The 13,097-nt window shown below is 40.3% G+C and overlaps 1 protein-coding gene across 1 annotated transcript in view; it reads right to left on the bottom strand.

The window, feature by feature from the left end:
• CTNNBL1 (catenin beta like 1) overlaps window positions 1–11,520 on the bottom strand; it is a 162,332-nt gene extending 150,812 nt beyond the window's left edge. Inside the window, exon 1 of the mRNA XM_059406983.1 lies at window positions 11,381–11,520. Coding sequence (XP_059262966.1) covers window positions 11,381–11,410 — 30 coding nt within the window. The 5' untranslated portion in view covers window positions 11,411–11,520. The remainder of the gene's footprint in view (window positions 1–11,380) is intronic.
• Window positions 11,521–13,097: the final 1,577 nt, after the last annotated feature.

Raw genomic sequence — 13,097 nt, 5'->3', positions numbered from 1 at the left:
TCTTGGAACAGTTTCAGGAGAATAGGTATTAATTCTTCTTTAAATGTTTGGTAGAATTCCCCCTGGGAAGCCATCTGGCCTTCAAGAGCCTGGGAAGCTCTTGTTTGTTGGGAGATTTTTGATGACTGCTTCAATCTCCTTTCTGGTTATGGGTCTGTTCAGGTTTTCTATTTCTTCCTGGTTCAGTTCCAGTAGTTTATACATTCTTAGGAATGTATCCATTTCTTCCAGATTGTCAAATTTGCTGGTGAATAGTTGCTCATAATATGTTCTTATAATTGTTTGTATTTCTTTGGTGTTGGTTGTGATCTCTGTTCTTTTATTCATGATTTTATTTATTTGGGTCCTTTCTCTTTTCTTTTTGGTAAGTCTAGCCGGGGGTTTATCCATCTTATTAACTCTTTCAAAGAACCAGCTCCTAGTTTTGTGCATTTTTGCATTCTGATGGTTCTTTGGCATCTTTACCTTCCTCTGCCCAACAGCTGCTCCTAGCCAGAGCCCCCACTTCATGTTTCAGCTTCTCTGTCAGTAATTATGTACCACTGAAATGCTCAAATTTCCCTTATCATTAATATGAGAAGTAATTAGTTGTTTCCATGGAAGTATTAATGTTTGAAGAGGCCCATAAAAGATAAAACAAACTCTAGCCACAATTCTTTTATTTTATCCAAAGCTGTGAAGAAAATCGCATTCTAACATGAAACATCAGAAGACTGATGTACTGTTAATGCTTAAATTTATTAAAAATTCCAAAAGTAATTTTTAAAAAAGATTTTATTTATTTATTTGACACAGAGAGAGACAGCCAGAGAGGGAATACAAGCAGGAGTAGTGGGAGAGGGAGAAGCAGGCTTCCTGCTGAGCAGGGAGCCCGATGCAGGGCTTGATGCTGGGACCCTGGGATCATGACCTGAGCTGAAGGCAGACCCTTAATGACTGAGCCACCCCAGTGCCCCTCCAAAAGTAATTTTAGACTCAACTGCTCTTAACTTAGGGGGAGGTCAAATAAAAAATTAATCCTCAATTTTATGTATTAACAAAACAAACATAAATAATGCCAAATACTAAAATTAACAGGTCAGGAAACAACTGATGTTGGCAATGATGCAGAGAAAGGGGAACCCCCCTACACTGGTGGTGGGAATGCAAGCTGGTGCAGCCACTCTGGAAAACAGTATAGAGGTTCCTCAAATTGTTGAAAACAGAGCTACCCTATGACCCAGCAACTGCACTACTGGGTATTTACCACAAAGATACAAATGTAATGATCCAAAGGGGCATGTGCACCCCAGTGTTTATAGCAGCAATGTTCAAAATAGCCAAACTATGGAAAGAGCCCAGATGTCCATTAACAAATGAATGGATAAAGATGTGGTGTGTGTGTGTGTGTGTGTGTGTGTGTATATGTATATATATATCACATATGGGCGCTGGACATAGGGGAGGGTATATGTTTAACGAGCATCGGGTATTATATAAGACTGATGAATCACAGACCTGTACCCCCCAAACAGGTAATACATTGTATGTCTAATTAACTGAATTTGAACTTTAAAAAAAAAAAAAGGAAAAAAAAGAACACCAAACAATCTGTTCAATAAACAAGTATACCTGCCTTTGGAATACAGTCAGACACACTCAGAGGGAAGCATCATAATACTCTGTGCTTGAGGTCAAATCCTTCTCAGTTCAGTCAATGGCTTTGGACACTGCTGGGTAGTTGAAGGGAGGTCTAAGAAGCCCAAGCAGATAATCTGCTCACAGACAACTGATGATCTAAAATGAGTTAACAGATGAAAATGCACTGTGTCTGTCTCACTAGATTGTTCATTGAGCTCAGGACAAAGATAATCTAGTTTCTATCTACCAACCCACAATGGGGTTTTAAAATTTAGGCCAACACACTCTCAGATCAGTCACTCCTAGAACACTGCAGAAAAGAAAACGGCTTTGAGCTATTCAGCTGAAATACCAGAATCAAATGTCTGACTCTGGAAAAAGTAAGAGAATTTCTGCTGTATCTTATAGCCATACAAGACTCAAACCAAAAACAACCACTTCCTTCAGGAACCTTGAGGGGGAAAAAAAGAAAGAAACAAAAAGAAAGGAGTAATTTGTAAATGAGATTTCTGGCTCCAGGAAAGGGGAACACTGAGATATCTCAGAAATATTAAAGAGACCTGGGGAAAAGAATTACTGTGTTGATGACATAATTCTTGATATCAATGACTGCTAACTGTGGTGGAATAGGGTTGTACTTTAATCTATTGAAAACAGTTCTATACTGTAGCATGTGTGGGTGACAAACTGTTCTCATTTCCTTTTACAGCATTCTAAACCTTAATCTCTGAGGGACCAATGACCTTGGGAATACTGAGGCAGCCTTATAGAATTGAAAAAAACACTTTTTCTTTTGCTAAAGCATGTGTGTTGATTGTAATTATATCAATAATTAAAATTTAACAGCTAACATTTACTGGGCACTTACAATGTGTCAGACACTATACTACTTAGCACTACCCACCCTGTCTTATTTAATCCTGTATTTTTAAAAAGATGACAAAATGGAGATTTTTTTTTTTAATGGTGGGCCGAGATAAACTGTTATAAAATCTCCATGTTAAAGATGAAGACCTGAGGCTTAAAGAGGTTAATTAACTACCCAAAGATAAACAGCTAGCAAACAGCAGAGGTGGGATTCAAATACAGGCAGTCTGACCCCAAGGTAGTGTTCATTCACTACACTAACATGAAAAGACACCTAATAGACACACTCAGAGGGCACATGCCTTGAATTATTCTCTCCAATAGAGCTGATAGGCTTTTCTGAGCCATCCACATTCTCAAATGTACTTATTTTTACATCTGAAAACTTCTCTATTGGTGTAAATTTTATAAATGCAATCCCTTTATTTATTTATTTATTTATTTATTTAGTAAGATCTACACCCAGTGTAGGGCTTGAACTCATGACCCTGAAATTCAGAGTCGCATGCTCCACTGACTGAGCCAGCCAGGCATCCCTCTAACCCCCATTTTAAACAACACCTAGTGAGGGACTACAGAAAGGTATGGCTGTCCTCCTCAAGTTCACCTCCAAAATTAGGCCATCTCAATAAAACTTACCTCCAAGGAAGCTAAAAAGGTAGGACTGAAGTCTATGACCAGTGAAAACTGTTCTGTTGGCCTATCGAAGAAATAAACCCATGTTCAACATGCCAATATATGATCCACAAAAATAAAAAGTAAGACCAACCCGAAAGCTACTTATTGACAAAGCCTCAAGAGTCTATACTATGATGGAAGGAATAAAGAGAAGACTGAAGAAGCAACACTTTCTCTGCAAAGCTTTCCTGGTGGCAGAGCTGCTCCTGATTGTGCCACCAAATTTTGTTCATTCTTCTGTCACCACAATGACACTGTGTACTAGAGTATCAGTTTTCAAATTTGTGGAATGCCATCCTTAGACTGCAAGCTCCATGAGAGTAAAACTGTGGCTTAAACATTTTTATATCCTGACACTGTCTTGATCCCTGAGAAAGGAGGTAGACCTCTTTGTTCACAGGATCTTATGATCCATGAGGAAAAGAACCTTGTCCTTCAACTTTGAGAAATAGCTCCAATGCTTCTTTAAAGTCTGCTGAACAGAGACACCCCGGACTAAAATGCAGAACTGGGGATAGGTGGTGGAGCCCGTGGAGAGATACAGAGAATTATGTGATCCCAAAATATCTGGCCAGAATAGACAGATGAAACTGACAGATGAAACCTAGATCATGGCTGTGGAGCTAACAGTTGTCTATATCAAGGTGCTGAAAGACATAAGAATGAATGAATTCGGGGCACCTGGGTGGCTCAGTGGGTTAAAGCCTCTGCCTTCAGCTCAGGTCATGATCCCAGGTCCTGGGATTGAGCCCCACATCAGGCTCTCTGCTCAGCAGGGAGCCTGCTTCTCCCTCTCTCTCTGCCTGCTTCTCTGCCTACTTGTGATCTCTGTGTGTCAAATTAATAAATGAAATCTTTAAAAAAAAAAAAAAAGAATGGATGAGTTCATCTATGATGAGGGACAGGATTATAAAATCAAATTCTAAGAAAAGTCAAGGGTGATGAGGCTCAAGAAAATCTTTTGCAGAGTGTATTGGCAAGCTACAAGAATGCAGGTTTTGGACATCATACAAAACAACTGAGAAGTACTCTTCAAAAAGGTCAAGACCATAAAAAACAATGAAAATCACAATGAAAAGTAACTGCAATATGGGACTGTGGATAGGATCCTCAAACAGGAAAAGGATACAAGTGGAAAAAGTAGTGACATCTGAATTAAGTCTGTGGTTCAGTTACCAGAATTATGAATTCCTGGTTTTGATCATTGTACTACGGCTACAGAAAATGTTAACTTTAGGGGAAATTGGATGAGGAGTATATGGAAACTCAGAAACTCTACTGTTTTTGCAAATTCCTGTAAATTCAACATTAATTCAAAATAAAAGTTCAAAAAAATGTAGGTTTTACAGCAAGAGTAGCAAGAGATGATATGGATGAGGAAGACAATTCAGAAACTGAAGTAACATATATGAATCAAACATTCTTGATGTCTAACATGAAAACAAAGACATACAAGTCAGCAAGCAACAAGATATCAGAACAAAAGCTTTTCAAAGGGGAAAACAACCAGAGCATATTTGAAGGTATATACTGGTTCATTCAATCATTAAACAACCATTTATGAGCCATCAGTTATGGTTAGACACTTTGCTACGTGCTAGTCCCTGCCTCTGAGTTAACCATGTAGTGTGTGAGGAGACACATAAATATGTGTTTTGTGAGTATGAAGAGAATGTGCCAGGAAGAAAGAGGATGAGAAAACTGCAAAGAGAGGAAATGAAATTAAGAAATCACTCAGGAGGTGAAAGAGAAAACACCCTGAAATGGAAATATCAATGAAAATAGCTCTTTATCTGTTATAGTCCCACCATTAACAAGAAGTAACTTTGAAAAGCACTAGTCTAGGGACGCCTGGGTGGCTCAGTTGGTTAAGCGGCTGCCTTCGGCTCAGGTCATGATCCCAGCGTCCTGGGATCAAGTCCCACATTGGGCTCCTTGCTCGGCAAGGAGCCTGCTTCTTCTCCCTCTGCCTCTAGCCTGCCACTCTGTCTGCCTGTGCTTGCGACCTGTATCTCTCTCTCTCTCTCTCTAACAAGTAAATAAAAATCTTAAAAAAAAAAAAGAAAAAGAAAAAGAAAAGCACTAGTCTAAACTGTCATGCAAAAAGTGTCTATATCACGATGCTATAAAAACATCGTGAGAAGAATATTCTCAGGGTTATAGGTGGAATGCGGCCACTACAGAATGAGCACGTGTGTTCAGTCTTCTAAAACGTTTCTTACATACACCCCATCAACAACAACAACAACAAAACACACACAAGAGAAAAGCTCAATTACAAACTACAGCAGTACCTTCCGGAGGAAGAGGCAGATGATAAGAAATACAAACGATAACACGTACAGGGGAAAAATGTCTATTACAGCAAACTTGAACCAATACTTTACATACCAACTAGATTAATGAGACAAAATTAAATTGTGACAACTGGTAGTATCAAGATTATGGTAAAACTGGAACACCTACTGCTGTTAGCACCATAAACAAATAAAAGATGAATTCCATATGAGCACAGTGTGTTCCTTAACATATCTGTAGCTGAGGTGACCCCATCATCTGCCACTCCCCTCCGTTTACTCAATGCTCCGACATTTCACTCCCATGCTTCTGCTCTCACTAATGCCTAGTCAAGAATGACTTTTCCTCGGCCTCCTTCATTACCCACAGAACTCCTATTCATTCATCATGGCTGAGATTCCAACATCCTATCCTTTTTCTTCAATGAGCGCATCCATTAATACATCCCTTCTCCAGGCATATCCAATCGTTCCTTCCATTGTGCTTCCATAATACTTTATTCACACAGTTCATTGTTGAAGGAAATGTCTGTCTCATTCCTCAAGTTACAAATTCTTTAAGGTCCAGGACGATGTCTTAATAATTTTTGTACATGTAATACTAAGCACAGGAGATGGCACGGGAGATGGTAATTTCTAACAGCAGGTGGGAGGGTGAAATGCCAAACAAAAAGAAGTTTACTGCAATAGTATCTCCAAAAACAAACTCCTGAAGACCATTAAATAATAATAAATAATTCCTCTAAATAATAATAGAGGAACAATTTAGGGAAAAATGGTTGGTCTATCATCTGAACAAAAAGTATGAAAACATTAAAAATAACATGAGGACCATGCAGAAACACAGGAAATATTTCTGGCAGTGTTAAATTAAAAGTGTAGAACACAAAACAGTAATAACACAATGGTTATTGCTATGCAATATACAGTAACTGTGGGACTATAAAAATACTTGTTAGACTAGGGTCCTTTTCCTTTTCTCAAATACTTTCTTTTAACACTATTCCTGTCAGTTTATTGTCATTAAAAATTTTTTATTTCAAAAGAAAGAAGTAAGGGGAAAGGAGCAAGATTAAATTCCTACAGGCCCCTGCAATCCAAGGAAATGCTATGGTACTACTGATAGGTCACAAAAGGAGTGAGTGTCTGCAGTCTTGCTAAAACCAAGGGTCCCTGACCCCAATCTGCCTCAAAGAGAACACTTCTCATGTCACAAAGCAAGTCATTTCCACTGAGCCAAGGTGCACTAAATGCGAATTCTTTATTGCAAAACTTCGAAGGTAAGAACTTTTTCCAGACATCTGTGGAATTAGTATTAATGAGAATGCCCTGAAGTTCATATGCGTGCCTGTGCAGCAGAAACTTCTCAGCCAAGGAACTGCTGGGCACACTTCTTGATGAGATGTCTAAGCCCGAAGGCATCAAAAAAGTACATTTCCATATTGGGAACATAACTGGCTTCCTCTTTAAGACTTTTCCCACCACCTCCTGTCCACATTGTAATTCTCCTGTCTTCTCAAATGAATAGTTAACATATGTCAAGGATATAAGGCATATACTGAGGCACTTACTGCCTAACTCTATTACTAGAAGAACCAATCTCAGCAGAAAATTGGAATCTTCCCACCATGCTGTACCAAAAATGAAATTTAGGAAGCACCCAAAAATATTAAATACTTTAAATAAACACTTGACATTACATATTTTTCTTGCATACCTTAATCTCTGAATTCCAGGAAAGGAAACTAATAACTCTTAGAGCTCTATCCCCCCATTTTATAAGGTGGTAAAAAGATAGAGAGGGGAAGTGACTTGTCCTGAGTCACCCACATAAGTAATGATAATGGGAGGATTAAAACTCAAATCTCCCAGATTTTCAGCCCCGATTCATTCTCCTACATCAAGCATTTTTATCCCTTGAAAGCTCTAGAGCTCTCTTGGCCTAAATAATTAGTATTTAGTATTTGGCCTAAATAATTAGTATTGAATTTAAAGTTAGAAGAGACTTCAAAGAGACTTACTTAATCCCCTCATTAGGCATATGAGGAAACTGAGGCCCAGAAAGATTAAGTGATTTGCTCTCAATATCGTGGATAGCAGGGAAAAAAATATGACTTAGGCTCAAAAAAACTAAAACTAACAGCTATGAAAAGGGAGGAAAATCTCAGCTGGGAAAAATTTTTAAAGGAATTTAGATCATTCTAGACCAGATACACTTTCAAAATGTAGTCCCTGGACCACAGCTTCAGCAACACCTGGGATCTTGTTAGAAACACAAATTCTAAGGTCCCACAGGAGACTCAATGAATCAAAGTCTGGGGGTGGGGATGTTTAAATCAGACAAGTCCCTGAGGAAATGAATTTCAGTGGTCATGCTGAGTCCACTTTGTAAATCACAACTATAATCAACAGCACTAAAATACATGCATTCTTCTATGGATGTACCATACTTCAGTTTTTTAAGCTTTTAAAAAACTGAAAACAAAATGGAAACTCAGATTTGAGTATTCATTTGGTTCCAATTCTGGCTCTGTTCCTTACTGGCTGTTTGTCCTTGGGCAGGTAACGGACTTCTCTAGCTCAAGCTTCCTTCTCTGTAAAATAGGCAAGCCACCCACCTCAAAGGGCATGTTGAGAATTAACTGTAAGAATGCATCAGAAAGCACTTTAGTTCCGCATCTGGCCCAGAGTAGGCAGGCAGTACAGCACAGTTATTAGAAGCTTCAGCTATGAGGCAGGTACTTTTCTGCACCTCAGTCCCCTCATCTGTACAACAGGGATTAAAGATAGTACCTTCTTCATAGGGTTGTTATAAAGATTTTGAGAGATGGTGCAGGTAAATAATGCATCTTTCATACCTATAAAATGTTGCTGTCTTTGAAGAGTTTTTGCATCCATTAATTCAAATGACCTTCAACCATTTCCACGAGAGGATGGGTGCTACTTCATTGATTATGGACTAGATTCCAGACTGTACCATCTTTTAGGAACAGAAGGATAGACATCAGTCCCGCAGAAAGGAAACTGCATGAATAGTGCATGTGGGGAATGAACAGGACTGAAAATAAGGAGATGGGGATTCTGGTTTCAACTATGCTACTACCTTAGCCCACAACCTTGGGGAACTGCTTTACCAGAATGGGGTTCACTTTTCATTGGCAAATAAGTGGTCCGTGTGAGGTCATCTATAATATCTCTCCAAATAAAATTCAAACTCCTTATCATGGCCTACAGAAAGGCCTAAGTGGTCTGTCATCTGCCTACATTTCCTATTCATCACCTACCATTCTCCTACTCACTCACCATGTTCCAGTTCCATCAACCCTCTTCCTGATCTTCTAACAGGCCACACCAGCTTCTACCTCATAGCCTACATACTTGCTCTTCCCTCGCCTTGATCCTCTGCCCTTTTACATGATTGGCTCCTTCTCAACCTTCAGTCCTTTAACATCCATTCCTTGGAGTCCTTCCCAGATGGTATTACCAAAAGTAATAGGTCCTATCTCCTACTGTCAGGGGTTATTTTCTTTTGTAGCACTAATAAAAACATACTGAAAGCCATAGATGAGCCACATATGTAATTTTAAATTTTCTAGCAGTCACATTTAAAAAGTTTTAAAGAAGGTAACATTAATTTTTTTTTAAGATTTTATTTATTTATTTGACAGAAAGAGAGAGATCACAAGTAGACAGAGCAGCAGGCAGAGAGAGAAGGGGAAGCAAGCTCCCTGCTGAGCAGAGAGCCCAATGCAGGGCTCGATCCCAGGACCCTGAGATCATGACCTGAGCTGAAGGCAGAGGCCCAACCCACTGAGCCACCCAGGTGCCCCGGTAACATTAATTTTAATAAAATATTTTCTTTAAGCCAATATATGCCACATATCGTCATTTCAACATGGAATCAATATAAAGATTATATATGTTACATTAATTTTTTTCATACTAAGTCCTGGAAATCCAATGTGTATTTTACACCTATTACTCTCAATTCCAACTAGCCACATTTCAAGTGTTCAGGAGTCACAGGTACCCAGTGGCTACCACACCAAACAGCACAGTTCTATAGTATACCCTGCTTATCCTTCAAAGTACCTATCACAACCTGAATTTCTTCTTTATTTACCCACTTATTATCTTGTTACTTTCCCACCAAGCTCTTCAAAAGCAAGAACTCTGCCTATTTTGTTCAGTATCCTATACTCAGAGGACTTGGTGCCTTGCACAGTAGTCGTTCAATAAATTTTTGAGCAAATGAATGAACCTCTTTTAGCTTTAATATTCTGAGTCAATGGGCTAGCCATTCTGCAACTCCCAAAAGACACAGAACCACTCATTCAACAACCCTCCTATTTCCTGTCTTCTTTCATGTTCAATAACTGTCTTAAAAAGAGAACTCTCTTGACTATATATCAACCATTGCTTCAAAGTTCTTTTCTACAATGTCTAGAGCCTCCAAGGTCCATTCTTTGTATGTTGGCTGAGGGAGTAGCATGAGTATAATTGCTAACATGCACTGAACTTTAACTCTTTGACAAGCATTGGTCTAAGCATTTTACATTTCACGACGGCTTCACAATAGACTTCTGTGGTAGGTGCCATCTTTGCCCCAATTTACATATGACACCAATGCATAGAGAGGTTAAGTATTTTGTTCAAGATTACAGCAGCCAGTTAATAGCAAAATAGAGATTCCAAGGAACATGCAGCCCCTGACACATAGCTCTTAATCACCTATTCTCTACTGCAAAGCTGTCCAATGGAAATATAAGACCATTGACATATGTAATTCCTAATAGCCACACTAAAAGGCTAGTAGCTACATTAAAAAGCCAACAGAAACAAGTGAAATTTATTTTAAATTTTATTTCACCCATTACCCATATGATTAATCAACATGATCAATAATCAAGGTAATTGATCAATATAAAAAATCAGCATAAATACTTTATTTTTCATATTGAATCTTCAAAATTCATCATGATTTTACACTTAAGAGTACTTTTCAACTCATACTAGCTCCACTTCAATTGGACACATGGACAGCTACCATACTGGACAGCAGGGTTCTACTGCCTCTCACAAGGAGCCACGGCAGGAAGTCAAAGATGGGTAAACTTTGAACTGGGAGCCAGGACACCTCAGCTCTAATCCAGCTCTTACTTGTTGAGTTATTCTGGATAAGTCCTTTCTGCCCTCTGCACCAATTCCCACCAAGTTGCCTGAGCAGGGAAGACAAGATTTCTAGGGTCCCATCCCATAGGAATTCCAAGTATCTCCCAACAATGGCAGTTAAAATGGGAACAGATTTTTGCACTTTAAAATTGGCTTTCACATCCAGTAGTTAATAGAGTCCTCAAACAACCCTCTTGGGTAGTTATTACTGTCTCCGTCTTATATGTTCAAAAACTGAAGCTCAAAGAGGGCAAAAGGACTTATCCAAAACCCACATGGCCAGTCAGTGGGGAAGCCGGGCCTCAACTGCAGGAAAGACCAGTGCCCTCCCACCACCACCACCACCACCACCACCACCACCACCACCACCACACCACCACCAACAACAACAACAACTCAACAACAACAACTCAGCGACCGGGGGACAAGAGAATTGAAGGGAGATGATTGTGAAGATGATCCGGGGCCTTCAGAAGAGTTGAAGGGAACCAGGCCCCAGTCCAAGGTAGGCTAAGAGGAGGCCCAGACTGGAGTTGAGAGGAAGGGGCCTGGGCTCTGAGAAGCTGAAAGGGCCCAGGGGAGTTTCAGGGGAGTGAAGTGAAATAAGAAGCTCGGACATGAGAAATGAGGGGACGCGGGCCGGGGACAGAGGTGAGAGGAAGTGAGATGAAGGGACTCTGGTCCCGCGACCGGAGACCCTTGCCCGGGTGAGGGGACGGTAGCCCGACCCTTCTCGTCTCTCATACCTGGTAGCTGAGAAGTTCACCCACATCCATGGTTCCAGGCCCAGACAACACCTGCTATTCGGGTTCCCTCCACTCACGCCCAAACCGCGACCCCTCCACTGCAGCTCCAGCCACACTGCCGGAAAGCGCTGTAAGCGGGTCGCAGAGCCAATGAGGTAAAAGTATGAGTAACACGAAATCCGGCCACACTGCGGTAAAAGGGACCGCCACCGTAAAGCGCGCTGCATTTACGACGGTGCTGCTTCCGCCCGGAGCCTGAAGAGGGTGGGGAAAGGGGGCGGAGACTTGAAGGAGGGAGGTAAGGTGAGAGGAAAAACCCAAAGGAGGCAAGATTTATTGGGTGCCCCCTATGTGCAGGGCGGAGCGCTGAACGTTTCACTTTTGTTCTCCTAATCTTTCCATGACCTAGTCAATTTTATCCTCATTTCACAAATAAGAAAATTGAAGCATAGAACTGCACTGTCCAGTTCTGTAACCACTAACCACATGCGGCTACTGAGGGCTTGAAATATAGCTAGTCTGAACGGAAAAGTGCCATACATGTAAATAAAATGCACACCGGGTTTCTACGCGTTCTATTGATTACATGTTGAAATTATACTTTGAACATATCGAGTCAAATAAAATACAAAATTAATTCCCCCGTTTCTCTTTACTTTTTAAATGTGGCTAGTAGAAAGTGCAAATTACCTATGTGGCTCTCTTTATGGCTCCCTTCGTGGTTTTGTTTTGTTGTTTTTTTCTTTAATGATACTGATTCAGAAAGTATATTATCCAACACCTACAACTATTACTGACTGAGAAACTGTTGGCAATCACATCTCCCTCTCTGGCCTTCTACTTACTCATCTTTGCAAGTCCCGAGGGGAACTGGGTGATCTTGTTTCTACCCCAGACATATAAAAAGGTTTTCTGTAGGAGGAAGTTGGCCGTGATTTGAAGAGAATCATTCAAAGGGTTATGAGCTCCTGAGATTTAAATAAGAGTGTTAAACCTCTCCCTTAGTCGTCTTAGCCATTTAGCCCCCTGACCTTCACATCCATGACATTTGTCTTAGTCCATCCAGACTGTTATGAGAAAATATCACACACTGGGTGGCTTGCAAACAACAGAAATTTATTTCACACAGTTCTGAGGCTGGAAAGTCCAAGACCAAGACACTAACAGATTTGTTGTCTGGTGAGGTTGCATTGTGGTTCACAGACTTTCTCACTATGTCCTCACAGATAAAGGGCTAAGTGATATTTCTACATCCTCTTAGAAAAGCACTGATCCCATTCATGAGGACTCCACCCTTATGACCTAATCACCTCCTGAAAGCCCCACTTCCTAATACCATCACCTTGAAGGTTAGGATTTCCATTTATGGATTTTGGTGGGATACAAACATTCTGACCACAGTACCCTCCCCATCTCAGCTCTGCTTATCTCCAATTATACATAAGTTATTCCTATAGAACTTTTCAAAGAGCCAAATCTTCTCCTCTTCTTCCTGGCCACCAGCCCCATACTTCATCCAACTCCTTCTCATCCTTCATGTCTCAAAGGTCACTTTCTTAAAGTAGCCTTTCTCAACCCATCTTCAGTCCAAGTAAGCAACTCCTTCTTATTCCTCATAATTCTCTTTCCCAGTACCTCCTCTGTGGCACACAGATCTCCATCTGTAATTTTCTACTTAGTGGTTGATCACTTGTTTATTGACAGCCTTATTTACTGG

Source organism: Mustela nigripes, chromosome 7 (genome assembly GCF_022355385.1).
Source record: "Mustela nigripes isolate SB6536 chromosome 7, MUSNIG.SB6536, whole genome shotgun sequence".
Taxonomy (NCBI): domain Eukaryota; kingdom Metazoa; phylum Chordata; class Mammalia; order Carnivora; family Mustelidae; genus Mustela; species Mustela nigripes.
This window is presented reverse-complemented; position numbering and strand designations above follow the sequence as displayed.